Below are 23,394 nucleotides of genomic sequence, written 5' to 3' on the forward strand. Positions count from 1 at the left end.
CCACACAGAGGTTCTATGAAGCATGTAACCTGGTAAAACTGCTTTTCAGTATTCCTACAAAAGTTTCATTAGACTTATTCACCGAGCCAACTTCTTGGGTAATGTGCACAGCAAATTAGGTCCTGTCTGAAGTTCCACTACCAAGACAGTAGCGTCAGGCACCCCAGTTTTATTGGCCATTGATGTTTTTGCGGCACAGACACATTCTATAGGGATACTTCTCTCAATACAGAAGTTGCTTGATGTTAAAGCTCCATGGCTGCTTTTGTCTTACAATCTGTACTGCATCTCTGTGTTTCATTCCTAAGCACACAGCATTGGAGCTCTCCCGTGGCCTGCAACACAGTGAACAGCAACACAACAACCAGGTTCTTCACAAAACTTGGTTTTTGCAAAACTTAACCAGTTATCAGTAATCTGGTTAGATGGTGGTACAGCTTCATCAAAAGGCCACTCAAGAACACGGATGCCTTCCTTTTCCATAAGAGCAGTGTTATGCATTGCTTCCTATACTCTTACTGTTGTGGTAATGCCCTACTTCTTAAGTTTCTCAATTACTTTGTTTAAGGTCTTATTGGTTGGATTGTGTATAATAAGAAATATATTCTTGTATGGTTGACCTCCATGGGAGTTGAGCAGTTCATTCAAGCCATGTTCATTTAGTTTAAAATATTCATTAGAGTTATGAACTAATTTTAAAAATTGAATATAGAAATGTAAAGAAACTTCAACAGCCTCCACTTGAAATTCTCAGTGCTGTGAGTATGAAGTTGAGTAATGGGAAATGAAATGCACCTCCTAACAAGAAGCCGGAAATCTTCAATCCACTAATATTGAGCAATGGAAAGGTAGTGCACTGAGGCTTACCCCATCTAGGTCAGAACTGGAAAATGCTTTGCGGATTTCAGTTCAACACTTCTGTGGTCAGGCTAACTGCTCTTCTGTGGCTTCTTGGAGCGCTAATGAATTTCTACAGTTCTCTTGCCCTCATAAAAGTCATGCTGTGCTTGGCAGTAATCTTTCCTGTCCTTTCGAAACTTCATAAATGTGTGATGATAGAAAAGAATATACTTACTCATTGAAGATTGTAGCTTAATGCAACAGTGGGTACTGAGGTGGCAGTGACACAGGTGGCCGTGGCTACAGCCTCAGGACAGGGCGTCCGTGGTGGCCAGTGGCAGGGTGGAGGCTGGGCAAGTGCTGCTAGGGGCACTGGGCCAGTATTGGGTTTTGAAAAAAAGTTGAAATCAGAACATTCCAGTCCCCAGGCATTTTTAGTCAGATTTTACTGTAATTTAAAAAAGATTCGGGGAAGATTTTTTTCCAGTTTTTTTTTAAAAGGTGAAAACAGACTTAAAATCTATAGCTCTGTAATTAAATGGTTTATTTAAAATTTTTTAAAATGTTTGCTATGAAGTTTAAAGCATAAATTTCATTGAGCCATGGAAAGTAGAAATACTAAGGTGTGGTTCTTATGAGGAAAAGTGATGTCCCTTTAATATTTGTTGACGTGAATATTGAAATTACGAAAGGTTTATTGCTGCTGTTGTTTGGCTCTGCTCATTACTTGGGAGTGGAGTAAAAGCCAGGGTATTCCATTGTGCCAAAGAATGCAGTAATGGATGGAAAATATGTGGGCTTGGAAATAAAATCTCAACTCCTCTGCTTACCAGCCTTGTAACTTAGGGCAGGTGGTTTGACCTCACTGATTAGAATGAAGACAAGAGTATTCTTCAGGATTGTTGTGATTTAGTGAGAATGAAGTATCTGACAGGACTGCAGCACAGTGCCTGTCACAAAGTCAACCCAGCAAATATTTGTTTCCACCATTGTGTCCCTATTAAAAGTTCCTTACTCAGAATTCTGCCTTACCCTTTTATTTTTAATTTGCTTGTCTACTAAAATTCTGTGTTCAAATTTGTTTTTGGAAGTTCTACCATATTGCTTGACATACCTCTTCTGAATTTAAATCAGTTTTCTCTTTTACTCTCAAGAAATGAAGTACAGTGGTTCATTCTGTAGTCTTACCTTGTTTCCATTTTTCTATAACTTCTACTCTTATTTTTCGATAATCTTATTGAAATGTGAATCTATATTTGGTAACTTGGATAAAATATTGTAGTAAGTGCTTGTACAATTTAATATGGAATGGTTAAATCAAATTCATGTCAGTGAACACCATTTTATTGCTTTTAAAAAAACAATCTGTTGCATTCCATTCCATTGACATTTATTATTATCTTCCAGTTAATTACTCTTTTTATATGTGAGAGTCTCCATTTTATATTTTTCTTCTTTAATTTTTGTTCTAGTTGATTCTTATGATCAAATTGAAGGGCAAAGTGGTGGCAAAATACTCTTCACCAGTGTTTGGTCTCTATATCTCATCCTTTGGCAAGTAGATTTTTTAAATAAATGATAAAACTGATACCTCAGAAGAAGCATAGCCATCCAAGTCCTCTTGATGAAAAGAATATCTAAACTCTTTTGCTTAATGCCCAGAGAAAGTTAAGAGGGCCTTTTAATTTTTTTTGTTATTTGAGAATGGAAGTGTACCAGAGAAGACATAGTGTGGATATTTGCATGTATTTTTCAGTCAAAATTTGCAATTCAGGCGTTGTGGTCAATTACTAGGAGAGTGCTTATAGCATTCTAAAAATTTTACATATAGACTGTTAAAATCTACTGGTGCTAAGCAAGACTCCAAGATATGTAAAGTGGTTGAATTGGGGAGACCTGCCTAAATCAGTACAGATCATTACTAGAAAAATAACAAAAGTAAAATTTCTGTTAAACATGGGAATATGTGAAAGACTGCACATATTGAGTCCCATTTTGATGGACTGTATGCAGTATATCAAGATTTTAAAAAATTTTATCCTATGTATTTTGACAAAAATAGGTTATGCTTGGTCAGTGGCATTCATTAATGCAACATGCTTTATTTGACTCTTGACCTTTCTGTGAGCCATCCATAATGGTGGAGAAATGCAGTAACTTGTAATTTGGGTAATAAAATGTACAGATTTGAATTCCAAGCCTTGAGGCTGGTGTGCTTGAGTAAGTCAGTAAACTAGTTAGTGGGAAGTTGAGCAGTGGAAAATGGGAAGAGATAAAAAAAAAAATTGCCTACGGGAAAGGGGAAGGGCATGGGTGAGGTGGCTCTGCTGCTTGCCCCCTCTCCCATTATAGGAAGAGTCGTTAAGATTGGGGAGTGTTTGGAAGCAGAGATGAAGCAGTGAAGACTTAGGTATAGGCTATAGGTGCAGGTGCAGATGGTTGAGAGTGAAAATGTCAGGCTTGGTGGCTGAAAAGACCTGGTGAGGGAAGAGCCAGCAGCAGGATGTAATCCCATTGCCTTTCTGTAGAAAAGAGTCAGGGGCTTGGGAATTGATTGGAGACGGTGTAGGACATTAACCTCTGTACCTCTTTGAAGTTCTGTTCTCCAATTTTTGCATTTAAGTGGGCACTTAAAATTTTAAGTTGTACCTTACTACATTTAAAGGAGAAATTATATGCTTTAGTGCTATTCTTTTTTTTTTTTTTTTAGGTTTTTTTTTTTTATTATGTTAATCCCCATACATTACATCATTAGTTTTAGTGCTATTCTTTAATTTGAAAGTTTGCTAAGGTCTCTGGATGGTTCCATGTAGAATTTCAAGGGCTTATTTTATGTCACTTATGTGCTATAAATATTGAACAGCAATAATGAGTTTATGCATTTACCTTAATTACCTGAGTTGATTAAATTATCAATATAAAACAAAACACATCATTATATTCTTCCAAATCCTAGTTCATATAATTTAAGGGTAATACAGGATTGTTAAAAGCAAATAAATGATCATGTCAAACAAACTGGGCTGGAATCTGAACTCTTCTATTTACTAGCTGTGTGACCTGGGACATGTTACGTAACTTCTGTGTGCCTCAGTTTCATAAGCTGTAAAATAGGGATGATAATAATACATATTTTGGAAATAATGTATGAGATAGTTCTTGTAATGTGCTTATCTTATTAGTGTAGTGCTTGAGATATATACCAAATGCCCAATAAATTTATTATTATACTAAATCACATGTGACTTTAAATACATGAACCTATAACTAGCTAGCTCTACCTTCATGTGATGTGTCTGCTACTGTTAATTTCCTGTCTCTGCAATGCAGTTTTTGAGTTTTATTTCTAATAATATAAGTATAAAATACTTGGCATCCTGTAGTCTAGTAACGCCAGTTGTCTGACATTTGGCAAATTGAAAGTAATTCAGAAAATCCTAATGGTCTAGAACCTATGGCTAGCAGATTTGTTATGATTAGTTTCATAGTACATTGGTGATGAGATTTGTTAACTTGGAAATTCCTCAAGACATGGAATAAAAGAAGGAGAAGAGCCTAAAAGTAAATTATCCTGGCATCAACCTAATGATTATACAACAAAATTTGTTGAATTTGCTTGGTCCAACAGTCACTACATTGCTACAGAAGCAATAATCTACAGAGTATCCTGAATAATTTATGTCAGGGGAAAAAAAAAAACCCAACACCTATGAGCAGAAACCCAGATATTTAAGAGAGCATCAAAGATCCCTATGATTCTCAGATCTCTTGCTGCCTTAATTTCAGCTACTATTCTACATTGGGATGTTGATATTACTGAAGATAAGCCTGGTGTCCTAGCTCTGGGAGCTAAAGATGCTCTCAGGTTAAATACCTGATTAGTAGCATGGCTATAGAGTGGAAAGTAGTTTTAAGTGAACATTTAAAAAACATTTTTACCAACACAGTAATTTATTTAAATTTAATTCAGTGAAAAATTTTTATTAAGGTAATACCAGTCTTAATAAATGAAGAGTTATGCTTTTTGAAATGTCACACTCTAATGGTGTAGGGAAGTGAAGGATTACTCATCTTTTTAAAATGGGCTTTTTGGGGTGCCTGAGTGGTTCAGTTGTTAAGCATCTGCCTTTGGCTTAGGTCATGGTCCCAGGGTTCCGGGATTGAGCCCCACATTGGGCTCCCTGCTCGGCGGGAAGCCTGCTTCTCCCTCTCCCACTTCCCCTGCTTGTGTTCCTTCTCTTGCTGTGTCTCTCTCTGTCAAATAAATAAAATATTTTAAAAAAATAAAATAAAATGGGCTTTTTGGGTGCCTGGGTGGCTCAGTCAGTTAAGTGTCTGCCCTCGGCTCAGGTCACGATACTGGAGTCCCAGGATCAAGTCCCACATCGGGCTCCCTGCAAAGTGGGGAGTCTGCTTCTCCCTCTGCCCTTCACCCTGCTCGTGCTCTCTCTCTCGATCTCTCAAATAAATAAAATCTTTTAAAAAAATAAAAAATAAATAAAATGGGCTTTTTTTTGTTTTGTTTTAACCCATTGGTTCCTGGTTCCTGATTGGGTCAAGGAAGAACTTTAGGGAGGTGAGTAAAAGAATGGCCTAGCAGCCTTGATGCAGGGTTTACCTGTTCCTTTAATGTTTGGCAAACATAATGGAATATATTTATTTTAGACCATTTTCCCCCCACATGTTTCTCAAATGTGCTTCATGCCTTCTTTCTTTGAGAAGGTTTAAAATTTCATTTTTATTTTAATTGTCCTTAAAATCTATATAAGCACAATCAAGGTATTCTTGATCAAGGTATTAAATCAGATACCAAAGAGTGGTAAGGGGTGAGAATATTAGTAGTTTTTTTTAATCTGTAAAAGGAAAGAAGTTATGCTTTACTAATACTCATTATATATATTTAAAGTAGCAAATACATATGATGTACAAATTAGTAGATATATATAGGTATGTCTTTGTATTTTTTTAACTTAACAGGAATGCGTGATTTAAAATATGTGGAGGGCGGGCCTGGGTGGCTCAGTTGTTTAAGTGTTTGACTCTTGTTTTTGGCTCATGTCATGATTTCAGGGTTGTGAGATTGAACCCTTGGGCTCAGATAATTAAGATATTATCTCTCCCTCTGCCTCTCCCCTCCCTGCTTGTACGCTCTCTCTCTCTCAAAAAATAAAAATAAAATATGTGGAAACTCATATAAACAACCGACATATTGTTTGGATTCAAACCCAGTTTGAACTTTATACAATTTCTGTGCTCACTTTTTCTTTTGTTTTTTGTTGAGAGAAGGCCATATTGCCATATGCTTTGTGGTGTGATGTAGGTTTTGCAGGGCCTTGAATAGAGTGTGAGGGTTGAGTCATCACACATGGTAGTATAAGATTGCCAGACTGTAAGAATATCATATTCTTGTATCAATTGGATATATTTGAGGGATTTTGTCTTAATTTTAATAAGATACAAAGCAAGTTTCTGTCGTTATTTATAGGAATGTAGTAGTATGTCTTCAGTGTAGATTTATTTTCTTTGGTCAGTGATTGATTTAATACCCACTCAGTAAAGACTTAAATAACTGCTGGGATGCTAACTGGATATTCAAGTGAAAAAGACACTTTAAGAGGAGTCAACAAGTTAGATCTCATAGTAACTGATGTTCAAAGAATATTTATTGGCAAAGTCTTAAATATAAGATCTGATCCCTGAACAGTTGAATAACCTTTGAAATCATCTGTTTCCAGTCCTGTTTTTCTAATTGATTATCCACAAATGAAATGATTTTTAAAAATGTTATGTTAACCGAGGGCTATAGTACTTATATGGAGGCTCAGAATTATCTGCCAGGAAAAATATTGATTGAATTTATGATTTTTTAAAGATTTATTTATTTATTTTAGAGAGAGAGAGAGGAAGCAGGGGGAGGGGCAGAGGGAGAGGAAGAGAGAAAGAATCCTAAGCAGACTCCCCACTGAGCACAGAGCCAGGAGGGAGCCAGAATGATGTGGGGCTTGATCCCACGACCCTAAGATCATGATTTGAGCTGAAACGAAGAGTCGGATGCTTAACTGCTGAGCCCCCCAGGCACCCCAAATTTATAATTTTAAGCTGAAATTACTACTTCTCTATGACTTTGACATTGTATAGATATTGAATGATCACTTAATTTCATAGATTAGAATTTATAACTGTGGAATACTTTTATATTGAGATTTGGAGATTAGTTCAATCTTATTTAATAGTGGAATACTCTTATATTGAGATTTGGAGATTAGTTCAATCTTATTTAATAGTGGCTTATAACAAAAAAGGTGATTGATAATAACTTAATGTAAGTTAGTCATCTTAAGTTATGAAGAAAGAAAAGATATATTTTCCATTTTAAGAGGAATAACTTTCACCATTCTGTGAGCATGAATCAGTAACAGCTGACGATCTGATCTTTGAATGCAGCAGAGTTGGAACCCTTTCAAAATAGAAATCTAGCCAATTTTCAAGAAAAATCACAATGTTTCAGTTTTGAACTTTAATGTATTTGGAACATATGCAGCAGAACACTTTCTTCTTGCTATCTCCTACCAAACTAATTATGTATACCACATTAATTTTTCCCTTATGTTTGGCAAGCTCAAGTATATGGTAGAATTGCCTGATTCATGTTCACCACTTTTAATGGTAAGATCAAGATTAAAAGTATTTAAGATAAATTTTATAATTTTCTCTCAAAGAAAATATATGCAAAAATGAAAATGTTTCATTCACTCAACAAGATATTTATTGAACACTTACTATATGCCAGGCTCTTTTACTAAGCCCGAGTGTGAGTGATACAGTGGTGAACAGGATAGAGAAAGCCCCTATCCTTAGAGAGCTTATATTCCAGTAGAGGTGGTGGTAGGAGATGATGGGGATTTCAAATTCATAAATGAACTGTAGAAAATAAAACACGTAATGAGAATGGAGTAGCTCAGCTGAGATTGGGATGATAGGAAGATTTGGGAGAAGTCTAAATTTATTTGGTGAGTAGCCCCTAAAGTGGGAAAGGCTTGGCATATTCGGGAAACAGAAATGTCCGTGTGGAAGGAACACAGTGAATGTGGGTGGTAGGAGCTGCAGTTAGAGAGGTAGACAGAAGCCACATTAAGTAAGCCATTTAGACCATGAAAGGAGTTTCAGTTTTCCCTTAATTATAATAGGGAGTCTTTGGAGGATTTTAAGTGAGAAAGTTTAATGATTTGACTTATTTCAGAAAGATCACTCTGGTAGTTACAAGGAAAATACCTGTAAGAGGGCAGGAGTGGAAGCAGGAAGCCAGGGAGGGAGCTATTTCAGTATCTAGTCTCTTAGGGAGGTGGAGTGCAGCCAGTGAAGAGTGACTGGGCTGGGGGTGTGTTCCTGTGGCACCCTGATTGCACGTGCATGTTTTCATACTTAAGCACTTGGGGTTCTGAAAGTTAATTTCTTTGCAATATCATAGATTAATATGGACTCTGTAAGTCTTAAGAATGTCAAATATTACTAAAATTTAAAAAAAAATGGGGAAGACAGTGTTAGCTCCTTCAACTTCCCTTGGTTCTAGGGCATAAAATACACTATATTGGGAAAAATTTAAGTTGGTAACTTCAAGTTCTGTGGATAAATTCATGCCAGATGGCTCTAATTTCTTTGCTTTAAAGCTTATACTACATCAGGATATGAAAACAATTAAAAAGCTCTTTTTAAATATGTACTCAATAATTATTTTAAGTTATTTTTAATGAAAAGAATGAACATAATTGCCTCATGATAAAGATAAAATGTGTCTGCTCTAACTTACTGGTTTAAGTAGCATATTTACTGAATTTTTTTTTTTCTAGTCACATTGTTCTGATGCTTGCAGACGATATGGCATGCAACCCTAGAAATCCCAAACCAGCTACGGTGTTTAGTCACAAGAATATGGAACTAAATGTGTATGGAGATGATGTGGAAGTGGATTATAGAAGTTATGAGGTAACAATGTTTGATTTAGCAACATTTTTGAAATGTAGTTATCATACTTTTAAACTCTAAAATAGTGGTAGAGGGCGCCTGGGTGGCTCAGTTGGTTAAGCGACTGCCTTCGGCTCAGGTCATGATCCTGGAGTCCCTGGATCGAGTCCCGCATCGGGCTCCCTGCTCGGCGAGGAGCCTGCTTCTCCCTCTAACCCTCCCCCCTCTCATGTACTCTCTCTCTCTCTCATTCTCGCTCTCTCAAATAAATAAATAAATCTTAAAAAAAAAATAGTGGTAGAATAGTCTTATTTTTATTTCTTTAGACTTTGTACATAATTGTCACTGAAGCCTTGAATATAATTCTGTCTCGAGTTCATATTAAGGAGACAATACATGAGTAAAACTAACACAGCATGAACATTTCATATATGTATCTAGGATAGGACAACTTTATTTTGGCTTTTATATTAGAGTATTTTAGTGAGGTTTCAAATGTATCAACTTTTTTTAACAGTAAATGCATTGTTTGTCTTTCGTATTTGACCTAAAATGTCAAGTTTTGTATATTTAGTATATATATTGAGGAAAAATTAAAATGATTAACAAAAAACTCACCCGTAATTCCACTACTTAGAGGTAATCACTTTTGATATGCTTCCAATGTTTTTATGCATATGATTAAAAATTAAAATGTAAATTTGAAAAATGGGATTATACTGTATTTTCCCCTTTGAAACTTCATTTTAAATTTAATAGGTAGTGAAGATGTTTAAAATTTGAAATCTTCCTTGGTGAAGTCTTCCTCAATAATCCTTCCCCTTTTACCAAGCCTACCAAAAGTAAGACAATTTTCTGTGTTCCCAGACCTGTTTTGAAGCGATTTTAAAATCTTATCTATCTCCTCCCAGCCTGTAAGCTCCTTGAGGATGTGGCCTATGTCTTATGTATCTTATACCTAGCAAGTACCTAGCTTTTGAAGGCACTCAGAAATGTTTGTTCAGTAATTAAATGTGTATGAATGTTGGACGTTCTACTTGTTGATTTAGTCATCATAAAATATAAACCAAAAAGAAGTCCTATTAAAACATTTAGCATTTTGCTGTTTTCTGGGGAAAAATATAAACCGAACATAATGCACATGTGCACAGAAACACGTACATACACATATAATTTATATACTCATCATCTAGGGGAAAGTTGAACAAGAAAGCTAGATAAATTTTCTGCTTTTAAATTTAGATCTGGGTAATATGACTTTAAATATGCTTTCGAAGAATCCTAGAGGTCCACAAATTCCAGGTTGGGAAATCTGGTTTAAAGTGTGATGAATTTTTTACATGTTGAAGATAGCCCTAACAAAATTTAAGTAACAAAATACATTTAAAAAATCAAAGATACACAATTTGGGGATTATTTATGGAACTGTCTTTATGGTTTTATTTTTATGATTCATTATGGACCTATCTTTCAAGGTTTATCTAGAATTCACTAGGTAGTTGTACCAGTCAACTGCAATAGTTATAATGTTGCTGAATTTATTTACAAGTTTCTTTATTTTGTATTTTCCCAAAGAATTACCTATGAAGACATTAATAATTTTTAAATTTTGGGCAATATTTTGCATAGCATTTAAAGTTTTAAATTTAATTAACTGATTTTTCCCCAGGACAGTTTCGTTAGCTGTTAGGATTTAATGGAAGCAAGTTAACTTTGAGGTATATATTTAAATAAATATATTTTAATTGAGTTATATTTCGCTTTATGCTTTGTTTTCACTTTATGCTGAGTAACATATAGAGAAAGAAGAAGGAATGCTTTTGAAAATAAAAAAAAAATTAATTACATTTCCCCTGGTTCTGTTTCATCCCCTGATTTCTTCTTCTTTTTTTTTTTTTCAGGTAACTGTGGAGAATTTTTTACGGGTATTAACTGGAAGGATCCCACCTAGTACTCCTCGCTCAAAACGTCTTCTTTCTGATGATAGAAGCAATATTCTTATTTATATGACAGGTAATTTGAGAATTTAGATATTTAGAAATAGAATATATTGTGACTCTCCTCAAGAAGAAATCTTCATGGAAAGAAATTTAAACACCTTAAATGAATTTTGGTTAAAATAATTTGTTTTGTAGTTCTCTTTTCTCATATGACAATTTGAAATGATATTTGGAGACAGTATAACATTTTATACTGTCCCTCAGTTTATTATCTCTATTTTTTTTTTTTTTTTACTATTACCCTGGTAAAGCTTGTTACCTTTTATTTAGTATCTCTGCTATAGCCTTGTTGCCTTCACTTTTGTCTCCTGTTAATCATCCTACTGAAGTAGTTAATAAAAATTGCAAATCTGTCCTTGATTTCCGTAAAACTTTACAATGGTTTCCAGTTGATGGAGTCTCATATTTTAGTGTGTATAAAGATTATTTGAATGCAGATACTCAGGTCTTTAAAATTCTGATTTAGTTTTGGGTCAGGGTAGGGCTTATGAAACTGCATTTTTTGACAGAGAGCGAGAGAGGGAACATAAGCAGGGGGAGTGGGAGAGGGAGAAGCAGGCTTCCCACTGAGCAGGGAGCGATGCAGGGCTTGATCCCAGGACCTGAGCTGAAGGCAGACGCTTAATGACTGAGCCACCCAGGTGCCTGAAACTGCATTTTATTTTTCCCTTTTTTTTTTTTTTTAAAGATTTTATTTATTCATTTGAGAGAGAGACAGACAGAGAAAAAGCATGAGCAGGGGAGAGAGGCAGAGGCAGAGGGAAAAGCAGACTCCCTGCTGAGCTGGGAGCCCAACATGGGGCTCGATCCTAGGACCCTGGGATCATGACCTGAGCTGAAGGCAGATGCTTAACCATCTGAGCCACCCAGGCGCCCCCTGAAACTGCATTTTTTAATATGTTCCCCACATAGAAGCTGTAATAGTCTTTTGTCTATATTTTGAGGAATATTGGAGATAAAGCCTTCATAATATAGTTTAGTTTTATTATTTATTTAGTTATATATATAATATATAATATATATAATAATATATACTATTATTTAGTGATATTATTTGTTTCATTTTAGTTCTTGCACTTTCTCTAATTTTCTCCTAGGACTGTTTCTGTCCTCTAAACATTTACTAAAGCTATTGCCTTTGTTTATTGATGTCTTCTCAGTTCACTTTGTCTGCCTGATTATTCCTTCTCTTTTCAGTCAGCTCAGGAGTCACTTCCTTTGGTAATTTTCCTCAGTAAGCCTAGGTTGATCTATGTCTCCAATTGCCTGGGACAGTTGTCGTTTACACCTGTTATCCTAATGTAATCATTAATATTGCTTCCTTTTTCCCTCAGAAGTGTCCTGGTATATATTTTATAATGTGCAGAGACACTTCTTACCTCCTTGGCTGGTGTAGGCTCTCCTCTTTGCACTCCCATGTTAATCTGTAGTTTCTGTATGAGTATTTAACTTAACTACTTTCTTGTTTGGATATTTATTGCCTTCATTAGATTTTGAATTCCAAGATGTCATTGATAATGGGGTTTTCACCTTTTTATTTCTAGTGCTCTGTTTTATGGTGGTATTCAGTACATGTGAATGTTGATCAAACAATATTTAAAAATGTTTTCGGAGGGCATTCCATTCAACCGATGATAAAACATTTGCAGAATGGTTTTTAGATGTCACACAGCAGGATGGTTACTGACTTCTACTTGGTGGTTTACTTTTCTTTGTCTATCATGTTGCATTTACTTACAGCTTTTCAAATTCAATTAATTTATAAACTTTATAAATTAACTTAGCAGAGCTAAGTCAGGAAAATTTTCATTTTAGTTTTTCTGACAGTTATAAGAAATTTTCAAGCATTTGTGGCAAATATTATGAAGTACAGTCTTATAGTATAGCTTTATCTGATATACTAAACTAAAGGTTATACAACTTTTTTTCTAAGTCTTTGGATACTCTTTCAGGATAACTCCAGGTACAGAAGAAATTCCAGTAGTTAAAGATAGGATTTGATGAACTGTGGCCCATGGAAGGGTTGCCTGTTTTAGAAATAAAGTTGTATTAGGACCAATTGTATCCATTTGTTTTACATATTGTCTATGGCTGCTTTTACACTACAATGGCAAGAGTCTAGTAGTTGCAACAGAGACCGTATGGCCCATAAGTCTAAAGCATTTACTACCTGGCCCTTTACAGAAAATTTGCCAACCCATGTAAGAGCGTAGGAGGGCTGACAATTAAAATGATCATAGCTAATATTTAATGAGGCTTACTTCATCTCAGGCAGTATTGTAAATCAGCGTGTGTATGAATTCATTTCATCCTTACAGCAATCCAAAGATTTAGGTGCTGTGATATATAGTTTTGTGGGTTGTGCACTGCAATAAGTGTTTGGCTACGGGGTTGAGTGGGAGCTGCAATCTAGTATATGTTTACACATAGTAAGCTGTGTGCCCTGCCATAGAGTTCTAATGGGAGGAGGAGAGACATAACTACTAATCACTTTTGAGCTCACAGAACTGCATATATTCAGAGGGGCCACTGAAATAGACAGATTTTTCTACTTTGATGCCCTGTGGGAAGTACCTTCAAAAAATCCACACAAAGGAGCTTTATAGGCATGCTAATGATGGTGCCTACGTATTTCTTACTTCACAGCGAGGGAAACTGAGGCATAGAAAGATTAAATTATTTACCTAAGTTAACCCAGTCATTAGGTGGCAAAGCTAGCATTTGAATCCAGACAGAATGGCTCTATCTGTGCATTCTAAATGTCACAGTCTTCTGGTCAGCTCTCATGGGACAGTGGTTGACGGTAGTAAAAATTTATATATGAGAACAACACTTCCTAGTAGTATAGCATTCCAAGTGTACACAGTGAGTAGTACTAGCATACTATGGGACCAGCTAGTGTTTGCAACCCCTTTCTCACCAAAATGTTTGCCTGGTATTTGGGAAATTATTTATCTCTAGAAACTCACTTCTGACAAAACAATGGAGCCAGTGCAAAAATATAAATGTGCTTTTATAGAATGGAATGATAGAAGAATTTGTGAAGATATTATATCTGCTATTTTTTGCACAGTCTATCATGATTCCATTTTTAATTGGTGTAATAGAAAATTATTCTTTTTGTTTTCATAGTACTTTTCATTTTAGAGTATAAAATAACAAATGATATTAAAATATTGCCATGAATGAGTAAATGTTTATATCTGGATGTATGCAGTTTGCATTGAAAAAAAATGCATGTATTTGATCTTTTTGACTCTTCCTACAAGGACATGGTGGAAATGGTTTCTTGAAATTTCAAGATTCTGAAGAAATTACCAACATAGAACTTGCAGATGCTTTTGAGCAAATGTGGCAAAAAAGACGGTAATTAGCAAATGACTACTTTTCATAAGATAAATTAGTACCTAATTTTTCCATGGTTAGTAGATTTGTAGATCCTATTTTATGAGATTTTAACTTACTTTAATAACTTCTTCTACTCTTTTAGATTTATGTTTGTTATTTCTACTGAACTATTTTTAAAAGAAACCTAGGTGTTATTAAAGAGCATAAAAAAAGTTAACCTTTTAAGATCATCTCTCTGTTATTTAGCAGTGTTTTTGGAGGAAATAAGAGTCCCACCAATCAAGTTCCCCATTTTGTAGGGGGATTGTGAACATATATTTATTTTCCAACTTTAGCCTATTGTTACATTTTGTACATTCTCTGACTCTCCACATGATAGCAATACATTATTTCTTCTTTGGAAAAAGTGCTGAAATTATGATTAATATAATATTTGTAACCTAACTCACATTAAGAATGATATATTGTTAGTAATCCATGGTAAGCACCTCTCTAGTTGAAAGTTGTCATATGAACGTGAGTGAATATAAAGCAGCAGAAGTGCTTTTAACTTGATTACCTTCAATAAACACTTACGGGTTACCTTCTAAACACATGGTGCAGGAAGGAATATGATGCTTATTCTGCCTTCACAGTGTTTAAAATCTAGTGGAAAAGAGAAACGTGTATACGACTCTTCTACAAATTAAATGTAAATATTGAATTACATGTATAAGCAGAATGAATGGAAGTGTCAAAGGGAAGCTTTTGCTAGGTACTGGTTTTATCTTAATTCACAGTTTACATTTACTGGGTGTATACTAGGTGCTAGGCGCTGTTTTATATATGCTGTCTCATTTAATTTCAATAACAACCCCATGAGGTATATACTGTTATTATTCCTATTTTCACACATGAGTAATTTGAGGCATAAATAGATTCAGTAACCTGCCAGTCCAGCACTGGGACTCATTCCTAAGTGCTCCAGTCGTAGAGCTCTTTGAATTGTTTTACACTACTGCCTCTCATAACCTTAGATGTTTCTGATCCTCAGGGGCCTCCACAGATTTTTGTCTGAGAACAAATATGTCATATGAATTGTTTCTTTTATCACCTGCTTAGTTATTGTGGCCCAAGATTGCTTGCTTTCTTTTCTAGGTGCAATGTTAGCTGTTTACCTAGATCCAGTGTCTGAGAGAAACCTTTGAAAAACGTTATCTGCTCCCTAGTTTCACCAGCTAGGCAGCACATTCTAAATACAGAGCCGATTATGTTATTTTCACTTAAAAAAAGCCCTGGTTGGCTTCCTCAGACTTACAAGATAAGATCCATACTTCATATGGGATACTACATGGATTGACCCTACCCTACCTTTTTTTTTTTTTTTTTTGAAGATTTTATTTATTTGACAGAGATAGAGAGAGAGCACAAGTAGGCAGAGTGGCAGGCAGAGGGAGAGGGAGAAGCAGGTTCTCCGCAGAGTAGGGAGCCCGACGTAGGGCTCGATCTGAGGACCCCGGAATCATGACCTGAGCTGAAGGCAGCTGCTTAACCCACTGAGCCACCCAGGCACCCCTACCCTATCCTACCTTTTTGAAACTAATTTCCTCCATTTCTCCAAATTTACTGTAAATCCTAACTACATAGTACTATTCCCCTTTTCTGAAACAATTCTACTTTTTCAAATTTAGGTGCCTTAGTAGAGCCTTTTTCCTCTCCTGGAATGTGCTATTCCTTTCTTTGTTAGTTAAAATAACTCACCCTTCATTGCTCAGGCCGGACATCACCTTTCTGTGACGTGCCTTTCTTTACATTTCCCTCTCTTCCTTTCTCAGTGCTCTTAGAGCACTTTGACTTTGTTAGACTCTAAGCTTTATGAAGACAGGGACTGCTGCTGTATCCTCAGCTTAAGATCAGGCGTATTATAGGCTCTAATAACTATTTGTAACTCTTACCACATTCCATTTGGTTAAATGAAGTCTCTCCTCTCTTCCAGTTAGATTTTAAGCTTTTTGAGTATGGTGACTAAGTCATATATGTTTTTTCCTGAATCTGGCTCATTTTCTAGGACAGCTGGGGTGCCAAATAAGTGTTTTTTGAATTGAGTATTCATTTGGATTCTGAATCATGTGGCCAAGATGAGGGAGGGGGAGAGATTTGGGGCAGCCACTTTGTGGTACAACCTGTTGAGGTAGTTTCCTTGGACAGGATTATAGCTTTAATATTTCTAATATCAAATTTGTATTGGGAATTCTGAAAACTCACAAATTTTTAACTAATGAAATGAGTAAGATATGCTTTTAACATCTTCTGTTATGCAAGTATTATAAAAATATTGATGTTTGACTAACAGCATGATTCATGTTAAAGATAGTACCACTTTTCTTTCAGCTACAACGAGTTACTGTTTATTATTGATACTTGTCAAGGAGCATCCATGTATGAACGATTCTATTCTCCTAACATAATGGCTTTAGCTAGTAGCCAAGTGGGAGAAGATTCACTCTCGGTAGGTGCATATTTCCCATTTGTAAACTGCATTGTCTTTGGAATATGTAGCTATTTTGGAAATCACTTATATGCTTTATAAATATATCTTAGACTTTTTAATACCTTAGAAGGAAATTTTGATTGCATTTAAAACATTTTCTTATAATGATGCTATTAGACGTATACTTCTTTTTTCTGCTTTGCTTTTAAAAAATTTTATTAAAGTACAATTGACTACAATATTGTGTAGTTTCAGGTGTACAACATAATCATTCAATATTTGTATATATTGCAAAATAATCACCACAATCAGTCTAGTTAACATTTATCACCAGACCCCCCCAAAAAATGTCACCATACATAGTTAGAGAATTTTTCTTTCTTGTGATGAGAACTTTTAAGGTTTACTTTCTTAGTAATTTTTAAATATGCAATACAGTATTATTAACTATAGTCACCATGCTGTACATTACATCCCATGTCTTATTTATTTTATAACTGAAGTTTGTCCCTTTGACTTCCTTCACCCATTTGGTCTATCCTCCACCTCTCATTTCTGGCAACCACCAGTTTGTTCTCTGTATCTATAAGGTTGGTTTTTGTTCTTTTCGTTGTTTTTAGATTACACATATAGGTGAGATCATATGGTATTTGTCTTTCTCTGACTTACTTCATTTAGTATAATGCCCTCAAGATCCATCCATGTTGCCACAAAGAGCAAGATTTCTCTTTCTTTCTTTTTCTTTCTTTCTTTCTTTCTTCCTTCCTTCCTTCCTTCCTTCCTTCCTTCCTTCCTTCCTTCCTTCCTTCCTTCCTTTCTTTCTTTCTTTCTTTCTTTCTTTCTTTCTTTCTTTCTTTCTTTTTTCTCTTCCTTCCTTCCTTCCTTCCTTCCTTCCTTCCGTCCGTTCTTTCTTTCTTTCTTTCTTTCTCTTTCTTTCTTTCTTTCTTTCTTTCTTTCTTTCTTTCTTTCTTTCTTTCTGTCTTTCTTTCTTTCTTTCTTTTTCTTTCTTTCTTTCTTTCTTCTTTCTTTCTTTCTTTCTTTCTTTCTTTCTTTCTTTCTTTCTTTCTTTCTTTCTTTCTTCTTTCTCTCCTTTCTTTCTCTCTCTCTTTTTTTTTTTTAGTGCTGAATAATATGCCATTGTATATGCTTTGTTTTTTTGTAGCATCAACCTGATCCTGCAATTGGAGTCCACCTTATGGATAGATACACATTTTATGTCTTGGAATTTTTGGAAGAAATTAATCCAGCTAGCCAAACTAATATGAATGACCTTGTAAGTATTTGCTTGATTTGATTATAGCACATAGGTATGCTTAATGTGATAAGTGAAGTCCTTTACTCCCTGTACTGACAGGGTACTGTTTCTTATGTTGAATGGTAACCTTTTAAACTGTTTTTGAAGATGGTTAAGCATCTGCCTTCGGCTCGGGTCATGATCCCAGGGTGCTGGGATCGAGCCCCACGTCTGGCTCCTGGCTCATCGGGGAGCCTGCTTCTCCCTTTGCCTCTCCCGCTGCTCATGCTCTCTCTCTCTGTATTTCTATGTCTCGAATGAATAAATAAAATCTTAAAATAAAATAAATTAAACTGTTTTTGAGTCTCCCTTTACAGTAATCTCTCTCTCTCTTTACTACAGGAAGCCTAAAGTTTAGCCCAGTTAACTTGTTACTTTCATTCATTTGCTCATGCTCTTTTCTCTACCAGAAATGTACTTTTTTTAGATTCAGCTACTGAAATTCTACCTATTCTTTGGGTGTCAGATCAGACCCCCCAAAGGGGGGTCTCTACCTCCTCTAGGAATAGCTGCATAGTTCTTCCCTGTTGGAATTTAAGTAAGATAAATAAAGTTTTTCAGAGCTTTATTTCTCTTTCCTACCATTTATCATAGTCTGCCTTTTTTTGAACTTATTGAGTGTGAGTATTAGGACATTTTTGGAGGAAAAGGACTTTCTCTTACCTAGTTTTGTCCACCCTTGAACTTCTAGTACAGTGTGGTTTTTTTTTTTTTTTTAGATTTTATTTATTTATTAGAGAGAGAGAGTGAGTGAGAGAGAAAACACAAGCAGGGCGAGCAGAGGCAGAGGAAGAAGCAAGCTCCTCACTGATCAGGGAGCCCGATTCAGGCTCGATTCCAGGATCCCGGGATCGTGACCTGAGCTGAAGGCAGACACTTAACCGGCTGAGCCACCCAGGTGCCCTAGTACAGTGTTTTGATGTGGCTTCTTGAATTTAGTTCAGTCTTTTTTCCTGACTTTTCTATGCTGATTGTATCCTTAAATAAATCTACTTTGAAGTTGCTATTGAAAGTAGGCATAATAAATAAGCTTGAAATAGCAATTCTGGATTGGATAATTACTGGGCATCTATGACTTTCACTCTTTTTTTCATTAATTTATACCCTGTTCTTTTATTCATAAACATTTTTTGAGCTTTGGCTAAGTGCCCGCCACTGGCTCTATCCTAGTGAAAGAGGCAGACACTGTCTCTACCTTCATGGAGCTTCAAAGTGAAAGGAAGGCTGAGTAGACGGGGCTTGGGACTCTTGCACATCAGCCAAGCTGCTTTGCATTGATGTCTTTTATCAGATAGAAACATTTTGGTAATTTTCTTTTTAATTAAAGAAGTTCTGCAAAATTCTAAAAACCACTGTTATGAGCTATCATATTTGATAACATAGAACTACTTGCTACATTTTGAAGATACATAATTTGATGCCTGTTAAATCTTAATGTGAACTTGTTATAATGCTACTTTATAAGAAAACTATAGTCACCTACGTTCATTACTTTAGTTTTTAAATTTATTCCCATTTTAAATTATATATTGTATATTTTATTTAATATGTGATACACTATGTCAAAAGTTTACAGCATATGCACTTCACACTTCAAATGTCTAATGGATTTTTTTAAAAAAGAACTTATTCCTTTGAAATCATACAGGAAAGACTGAAGAAACTTATGTTTTATTTGTTTATGTGTTTTTTCCCCCACAATTGCTGTATAGTTTTTAATAAACAGTCCTCACTAATATCTTGTGCCCTAGTTCTGTTTTTTTAATTGAATGATGATCATTTTAATCTTGTTCAGTAAGGATGACCCATTTCTTTGAAGTTAAATATTCTAGTGATTTGATATATCTTAAGATGTTATGGAATAATACCTATTCTGTTTATTATGTGTGTATAGGAAAATTTGTTGGGTATCAGCTGTATTCAGAGTACAATATTAGGAGCTTTAGGAGCAGCAAAATTAGAAGACATGGTCCTTGGCCCCTTAACAATTTATAGTGTCATTGGTAACAGCTGAAAAGCACATTTATAGAGTATCACCTATTAAATGAAGTCTTTGTATCTTCCAGGTAATGTTCTTTCTTCTGTGAACATGTAAATTTTGCTATGTACCTTTAAGATGCTTTTAATATCGCTCTGTACTTGTTTATATTTGTGACGTTCCCTCGAGGCTTTGAGGTTCTTAAATAAGAAGTAAAAGGACCATGTGTATTTGTAGATTCTCAGTGAATATTTGGAATGAATGAAAGGACATGACAACCATGCACATTTGTATGGTTCCTTTAAATACAGTGGGTTTGGTGTTTAAAATTTTTCTTGAAAAAGGTAGATTTTCAGGTTTGGAAGAAGAGAAGTATAGCATACTCTAGGAAAATGGAATACCTGCAGAGGCACAGAAGTTGAAATCCTTGTCTTCAATAGTAAGCATGTAATCTGGCTAGAGTATGAAGATTCTGTAAGTGAAGGAGATTATTAAAAATTAATGTTGCTGAGGCTAAGGAAATCAGATTGATAGGATAAAATATCTTGAAGGAAGGAATAACTTCATAGAAAGTGGAAGTATGATCATTTTAGCAGCAGGAAGATAATACTTTTTATCTTTTTTTTTTTTTTAATTAATTTATTTGACAGAGAGAGAGAGATAGCAAGAGCAGGAACACAAGCAGGGGGAGTGGGAGAGGGAGAAGCAGGCTTCCTGCCAAGCAGGGAGCCTGATGCGGGGCTCGATCCCAGGACCCTGGGATCATGACCGGAGCCGAAGGCAGACGCTTAACGACTGAGCCACCCAGGCACCCAATACTTTTTATCTTGTCCCAAGCTCATTCACCTATGCTTTTCCTGGTTTCTTCTGCTGGTGCCTAAGAAAGCCCACCAAGTTGCTTGCTCATACAGGAATGCCTTCAGTATTCATAGGACTTCAATCTTATCTTTGTGTATTTTGTTTTATCTTTTACTATGTTTCTTCAACCTTCAGTCTGTATTGTCCTTCCTGTTTGGCATTTTACTTTCTTGTAAAGTAAGTTTGGCATTTTACTTTCTTGTAATGTAAGTTTGGCATTTTACTTTCCCCATCCTTTTTGCCTTCAGTGCTTCTTAATTTATATTTGATCTCTTCTTTGTATTTCCTTTTATTGTTTTCCTGAACCAGGAAGGTATTGTGTGATATTAGGCCAATTACTTAATCTTTCTGAGCTTTAGTTTGAAGTAGAGATAATAATCTTTATATACCTCAAAGTTATTGGTAGTTTAAATCAGAGTATCTACAAATTGCTTTGCACAGTGCTTGGATCACTATGCTTCATAAATTCTAGCTGCTCTGCCCTTCCCCACCCATCTCCCATCATATTGGTGATTATCTATGCATATTGTCTTGTCTCCATAGGTGGGCAAGTGCTGTGGGCTGTAGACGCTTACTAGCAGTCCTGTCATGGTTTTCTTCGTACATCCTGTGGTTCTGCCAAACTAGGTTATTTGCCTTACACATCTTTGCAGCTGCTCCTTAAGAATGTTACTTTTCATCTGTAATCTCCCTTTTCCTTCAGAATGTAGCTTAAATCCCACTCCTTTTTTCTTATCCTCACGCTATGAAAAGTTTATCCTTTTCTGAAGTAGAACCTGTCACCTTCTTTTTCTACCTTGTTATGTTTATTCATCTCTGACTTGACTTAAAGCCTGAGGATAGGACCATGTTCTGTCAACTTTTGTATCCTCTGTGGAAGATAACAGTATGAAATATATGTAGTAGATATTTTTTCTGCTTTGCTGAATGAATGAGTACATGTCTGTCCTTGGTAATTCACTAATGTGGAATATCGGGGATATGATTAACACAGACATCATCATGAGATCTGTGTGAGATGAAGTCATGGTTTTCAGGCTGTATTCTTTGAGCACTAGAGTATCTGGAGGTGCTTGGATTTATTCTCATTATGGCTAAACTAAGAAAGTTACTGTTCACTGAGATGAATGTAGATGCAGAAAAAAAGCAATTCTTTTCATAGTGTTACATGTAAGTTCTCAGTAAATTTAAAGTTCAAAATATATTTTGTAGCATATGATGCAAAAAAGTGAAATTTTTTTCCCCCTACCTGGCTAGCTTCCCTTTTTCTCACCTGCTCTAATGTCTGTATAGCTTTCTTAGAAGGTCAAGTACTACTATAGCATTGAAACTTTAATCTTTAGAATCAGTAGCTTCTTTAGGTTGGGAAAGCTTTGAGAATACACTACAGTCAGGGTGCTAAGTGGGTCAGTCAGTTGAGCGTCTAACTCCTGGTTTTGGCTTAGGTCATGTTCTTTGGGTCATGGGATCGAGCACCATGTTGGGCTCCATGCTTGGCGGGGCGTCTGCTTGGGATTCTCTCCCTCTCCCTCTGCCCCTTCCCCTACTCACTGACTCTCTCTCATAGATAAATAAATCATTAGAAAAATACACTACAGTCTACTATACTGTATTATTGAATTGATAAAAGTTGTATGTGTATGTGTGTATTTATTATTGTTATATATATGTTTTTCAGTTTCAGGTATGTCCTAGAAGTCTCTGTGTGTCTACCCCTGGACATCGCACTGATCTTTTTCAGAGGGATCCTAAAAATGTCCTGATAACTGATTTTTTTGGAAGTGTACGGAAAGTGGAAATTACAACAGAGACTATTAGTTTGCAACCAGATTTAGAAATCGTGGAAAGCAGGTATTCATCTTGAATTAATATTTTATTAGAATATTCTAGTCTCATAATTTGTAAATTTTTATGTAACATGATGTTACATAATATTAAGAGATGAAAGTTGTTGTTTGTTAATAAAATTACACATTTCTACCCAATCTTCACCTTATGTAGGCCCTACGCCTTTCAGGTTTATGGGCAAAAGCTATAAATATTAAGGGGAAGCTACGATATGATTAAGATTATGTTGTAGCTCCAAAATACAGTGTACATAGTAGTGATTTGAGGCCTGCTCAAAAGGAACCAAAACTTGCCTTGTAAGTGGCTGAGATCCATACTTTTCATTAGTGGAGGTATGTATAATGGTTCATAAGAGCCTTCATGAAAGGGCAGATGTGCAAATGTTTCGAACATTAATACTCTAATGAGCGTGTATGCTTTCACCTATTGCAGTAGAAGGTGTTGCCTGAAGTGACATTGAGTAGGGAAGTTGGCAGCTGGGCATTTAGAGTGTAATAAGGGCCCTAGGAATCTGGCAGATGTAAGGCAGATAAACATAAAAAGGGGAAGTGAGTGCCAAAACTATGTAGGTGCCAAATATATATTTTAGACTATAACACAGTGCTTCCATGTTCAGAATTTCTGTGGGTTCCAGCAATATGGTTACTTCTCTGACTGCCATATATTTTGGTTCCTAGAGTCTGGGTGGTTTGTGAGCTGGGGTTCAGTGGTATCTCGGGCTTTTCTCTAGTGTTATATTCTATTAATCTGGAACAATTTATCGGGAGCTATTGTAAATTTGGAGTGACCCTCTCAT

At 35.7% G+C, this 23,394-nt stretch overlaps 1 protein-coding gene and 1 pseudogene across 1 annotated transcript in view; one reads left to right on the forward strand and one right to left on the reverse strand.

Annotated features, from left to right (window-relative positions):
• The window catches only part of PIGK (phosphatidylinositol glycan anchor biosynthesis class K), a 119,141-nt gene that overhangs the window by 23,192 nt on the left and 72,555 nt on the right, over nt 1–23,394 (forward strand). The window contains exons 4-9 of the mRNA XM_035018242.1: nt 8,688–8,823; nt 10,704–10,815; nt 14,072–14,168; nt 16,521–16,638; nt 17,783–17,893; nt 22,429–22,601. Coding sequence (XP_034874133.1) covers nt 8,688–8,823; nt 10,704–10,815; nt 14,072–14,168; nt 16,521–16,638; nt 17,783–17,893; nt 22,429–22,601 — 747 coding nt within the window. The remainder of the gene's footprint in view (nt 1–8,687; nt 8,824–10,703; nt 10,816–14,071; nt 14,169–16,520; nt 16,639–17,782; nt 17,894–22,428; nt 22,602–23,394) is intronic.
• On the reverse strand, nt 170–653 carry LOC118020310 (annotated as a pseudogene).

The sequence above is a fragment of the Mirounga leonina genome, unplaced genomic scaffold (genome assembly GCF_011800145.1).
Source record: "Mirounga leonina isolate KUSES-001 unplaced genomic scaffold, KU_Mleo_1.0 Mir_173, whole genome shotgun sequence".
In the NCBI taxonomy this organism is placed as follows: domain Eukaryota; kingdom Metazoa; phylum Chordata; class Mammalia; order Carnivora; family Phocidae; genus Mirounga; species Mirounga leonina.